General features: G+C 47.4%; 1 protein-coding gene across 1 annotated transcript; it reads right to left on the bottom strand.

Moving 5' to 3' along the window:
- Positions 1–574: 574 nt before the first annotated feature.
- On the bottom strand, positions 575–4379 carry SMIM30 (small integral membrane protein 30). Its single transcript, XM_075744061.1, has 2 exons — positions 4207–4379; positions 575–3333 (listed from the first exon to the last, which is right to left on the bottom strand). Exon 2 carries the CDS (start codon positions 3260–3262, stop codon positions 3077–3079), a length of 186 nt encoding a protein of 61 aa, XP_075600176.1. The 5' UTR covers positions 3263–3333; positions 4207–4379; the 3' UTR covers positions 575–3076.
- Positions 4380–4652: the final 273 nt, after the last annotated feature.

Raw genomic sequence — 4652 nt, 5'->3', positions numbered from 1 at the left:
CTAGAACCCTGTTTTCATAAAATGGTGGGACAAAACAATCTCTTTGGAAGTCTAAAAATGTATAATTCAAATAACTACAAAGCACTAGAACATAATTTTTCTTCAGAAAAAAAAAGAAAAAGGTTCTTTATATCCTTGGGTCTCCAGCTAGAAAACTGCTATAAATGGCTTTTCTGGTATAAAGGCAGCTACTTAATAGTAATGTTACAAATTCATAGTCGAAAGGAAAAAGAAATGCTTCAAGTTGCCCTTGTATCAGAGAAATAGGCTTCTTTGCAACTGCAAGCTGCCAGTTTCAGAGTAAGAGGACCAGCTCCCTTGAAGTGCTCTAAAGTAACTGATACTGAAATGAGAGAATATTTATACACACAAGTAATAGGACCAAGAGAAGTACACTCACTGTACAAAAGTTCAACTGAAAACATACCTTACGCCACCTTAGTTTGTAAAGTCACCTAACATAAACAGAAGTATATACGAAAATAATATGTAACATAAGGAATTACTGCAGTTTCAGTCATTTCTGTGATTCCTTTTTTCCTTTTCATAAGAACTACTTCATCAAACTGACAAATCATTTGTGAGAAGTTTATTAAGACAGAAGAAAAAACAGAAGCATCTGATTTCACACTCAAATCATCAACAAATCCAAGTCTTTAACAATAAAGCTTCTGTCAGAACCCAGGAAACACCACTATTACGCTGTGCAAACACCTTTCCATGAAGTACACCTTTGCTTCAGGCAAAGAACACAGTTCCTCATACCCCTATCAACTAAAATTTTGTTCCCCTGCAGTGAAACTGTTGCACAATTTTGTGAAACTATTGCCAGAGATCTTTTGCAAAGTGAAGATAAAGGAGTCTGTGAAAAGCTGCTGGTGATAAAATTTATCCTATTGAAAGAACAGTATCTACTGTTCTACTGAAAACTTGGCAAAATTCCATAATTTTGAGAAATATAAAGTGAATTGAGTGGTGATTTTGTGGTTTGGTTTTTTTGTTTGTTTTTTTAAGGGTAATGGTTTAGCCAAGCTGCAACGTGGAAGATCCCACTTACGTGTGCTTGCATCCACCCAGTTGAGTAACCATGGACAGGATCATTTACTGCTGCTAGGCAGCTTTCAAAGGTGACACTACTGTCTGGAGCTCCTCTTAGGGCTGTAAAATTCATTTGTACATAGTAATTGTGCACCATGTCCCTTTCTGACTTCTGGAAGCCAGAAAAAGGGTTCATGAACATCTACCTGGCAAGACTTGCATCTCATCAGAGTAACTTTGTGACCATTACTATTCCTGTAACTTGAGAGCAGAAACCTACATTCTTGTGGCTTGCTAGGTTGAGTCCTACAGTTCAACCCCAAGCAATTTTGGAAGCGTTCATTTTACCTTCCTCCCTCTATCAACCACATCAGAGGGACAAAATTGCAAGAATGAAATAACCAGGGCTCTGTCTCCTCAGAGGCTGGAGAGAGAAATCAAACCAGCCACAACTGGCATACAGAATACAGAAATCTTATGAGTTTGGAGAACATGATAATTTGCCAACCCAATTACTTACATAAAACCTGCCTGACAACTTTTCTAGCCATTGCTTTGTGCTCTACTGAACAGTGACACTCGCAGAGAAAGGGGAAGACTAGTATCAAAATATATAGCTTTGCATCCCATTTAACCTTTCCCCAGCTCTGAAAGATAAAAGCCAAGATTTCTAGCAACGATGGCAGTGTCCACAGCACAAGATCAGAAGGAAATTCTGTGAACTGTGGTAAGCTCACCTTCCTATACTCCTTATTCTGCTTCTTGTCTCAAGCAGATGGCTAGAACACCCTAAGAAGCCAGAGGGACTTGCAGTGGACATTCCTGGCTGTGCCATTTCACCTTCGGTACTTAAAGAAACGGGTCCTGGATGTGCTACTGTGCAGAGTCTTTCAACCGTATACCACACAATCTGACTGAGAATGAACAGAATAAGCCTATTTACATCTCCCATTTCGCATCAGGATTTTTTACTTTGGTTTTGGTCCTAATCTTCTGTGGAGCTCTTATGCATCAATTAGGTAAGAAGTTTAGCTAAATGTTTAGCTAACAACGTAAGTTTATCATGAGGAAGACACTCAAGAACAACGGACCTGTTGACTAAAACCAGGATTTTAACAAAATGTGTTATTTCCATATTGGGAAAGAAATGTGCACAATTGTCTTGTTATAATTCTAATAACCCCCCTAATGCAGAAATACTACTCATAATTCCTTATTAAAATAGGTAAGTCTTCAGTTTTGGGGAAAAAAATATAAAATGAAACAAGTCCTAAACCTGGTGTGCCTAAAGGAAAGCGGAGTACAAAAAATAAACATGAGACAACAAAATACATCCCTCATTTGATTAACATAGCCTTACATGTACTTCTTTGTGAAATACATGTTAAAAATAATGGTCCCATTCTTCAATGTATCTACTTGGTAACAAGAACACAGGCTACAGGAGAGGCACATTCTAAAATAAAAATACGTAAGAAAAAAAGTTTTCCATCTTTTCTTAGTTCTCCAAAGTTTCATCCCTGTGACAGCAGAAGTGAGCTGTTAGGTGTTAATTGTCATTACAAAGAATGTGAGCACATGTACACAAGTCAAAGCAGTCTGCTCGCTAGCTCTCTAGATAGGAGTACTTCCAAAGCTCTGTCATCCTGACTGGAAGATTAATAGCCGCTTCCTCCTGATTAACTCCTGAAACCAAAACTGTGGAACTCGTTGATGGTCTCCTTCACATGTTCCATTTATAAACATTTACTGTGAAACACTATAGTTTTCCTTCCCATTCTAAAAGTTCTTACCCTTCTCTAGGCAATATTTAATCACAAGCAATATAAAATCATGTTACTGTCATGAGGACAGACCCTACAAATCCCTTTTACTGGGTACAGTCTAGATTCCTTTGCATTGCACAGTAAGAGGGGTTTGGAGAATATCTGTTACATGGGTTTTGAAAGTTATCCAGAACCGAAGCTCAGTTTTAGACCCCATATCTCAACCTGAAGCTGTGTTTGGAAATTCACTTCATCCGAGCATCTTCTTGAAATCATTGCTGCCCATTCCTTTTCCTGGCATACAAACCGAGGCAGGCACAGAACCCAACAACACTGACGGCGAGGCCTAGTAGGAAGGCGATGGTATCTCCTGCATCTAGAGCTTCAACTACTGGCAGCACCAGCAGCAATGAAACAAGGACCAGGAAAAGTTTTGAGGTGTTCTCGGTAGAAGGCATGCTGCCAACCAGCTGATCCCAAAGGGAAATTATATGAGGAAAGTGCTGGAAAACAGGTAGTTCAGCAGTATCTACAAGGAAAACAAAAGAAACGTGACAGGATTTCCCTTCCTTCTCCCCTGGAATTGTCTTTCCAAAAGGCAACTAATGTGATTAATGTATTACAAATATCTGCTTGGGACTCAGAAAATTTAGGTTGTATCTTCACAAATACAAAAGTAAATGACTTACTATCATGTCATAACTACAGTGGGTTTGCTATCTTGTTACACAACTCCGTGGAAACTAATCTTTTGGAGTCTTGCTGCAAGGAAAAGTCAGAGTAGGCTCTCCCGCCTGCAGCCATCAGTGCCTGCTTCATGCAGGGCCCGTTTCGCTCCGTGTTTGGGACCAGCGTCAATGCGCACCACGGACCCTTCTGCTCAGGGGCAGCCTCGGGACCCGTGAGCTGGGGGAGGCTCTTGCACACTGCAAGGACGTGAATTCAACTGTCGGCCTCTCCCCGGGCCGGCGCCTCCGCGCACACGCGTGCTGCAGGACAAACATCCTCGCTCTTCACTCCAACTTCGGCACGGTGCCTTTGAGGCGCACGCCGGGACCAAGCCGGCCGGACGGCTCCGCAGTAGTTTTTCCCGCAGGAACGGCTCACTCCCGGGGGACACACGACAAAACATACTCCGCGGTGGCCGAGGCCGCCTGGGCCACCTGGAACAAGCAGCTTTTCCGCCAGCCTCCCCCCCGGCGGAGGCCAGTGACGGGGCTCTGGCCCGCACCCCGGCCGGCCCCCGCCTCCCCCCGGAGCGGGCGCGAAGCGGGACAGCGCGGCCCCCGCTCGCCCGCGCCCCGTCCCGTCCTGTCCCACCGCCGGTGGGCTGGCTGCGGGACGTCCGCTCCCTGGGGCAGCCCCCCGCGCAGGCCCTGCCCGCACGGCGCCCCTCAGTCACCTCCTGCCGCCGGCTCTGGGCTGGGGGATGTCCCCGCTCCGCGCCGCACCGCCCGGGGAGGGCCCTCAGCTCCTGGGGGCGCCGGCCCACGCCACCTCGCCGCGCTCCCGCAGCCCGACAGCGGCCATGACAGGAAGGGGCGGTGGCGCGGCCGGGGGCGGGCGTGACCCGGCCGAGCCGCCTCCCGCTCCCGGCACCCACCGCCGCTAAGCGGCCTTCGCTGCTCCGCTGCGCCCCGCGTGATTGCCGTGGGCGGCTCGGGGGCACCGGCGCTGCCAGCGCCCGGACCGGCACCAGGCCCCTGCTGAGATCGCCCGGCCGGCCTGGGCCCGCGGGGATGGAGCCGCCTGCGGGCGGGCGGGCAGAGCGCCGGGGGCGGTGGGGCCGGGCGCCACCGGGGAGCCTCGGCCTAGGGGCGCCGGGCTGCTCCCGAGAGCGGCCTCCAG

The sequence above is a fragment of the Balearica regulorum genome, chromosome 1 (genome assembly GCF_011004875.1).
Source record: "Balearica regulorum gibbericeps isolate bBalReg1 chromosome 1, bBalReg1.pri, whole genome shotgun sequence".
Taxonomy (NCBI): Eukaryota; Metazoa; Chordata; class Aves; order Gruiformes; family Gruidae; genus Balearica; species Balearica regulorum.
This window is presented reverse-complemented; position numbering and strand designations above follow the sequence as displayed.

Bases quoted from the DNA above. Each gene is read 5' to 3' on its own strand.
- SMIM30 (XM_075744061.1), bottom strand. From the start codon at position 3,262: ATGCCTTCTACCGAGAACACCTCAAAACTTTTCCTGGTCCTTGTTTCA.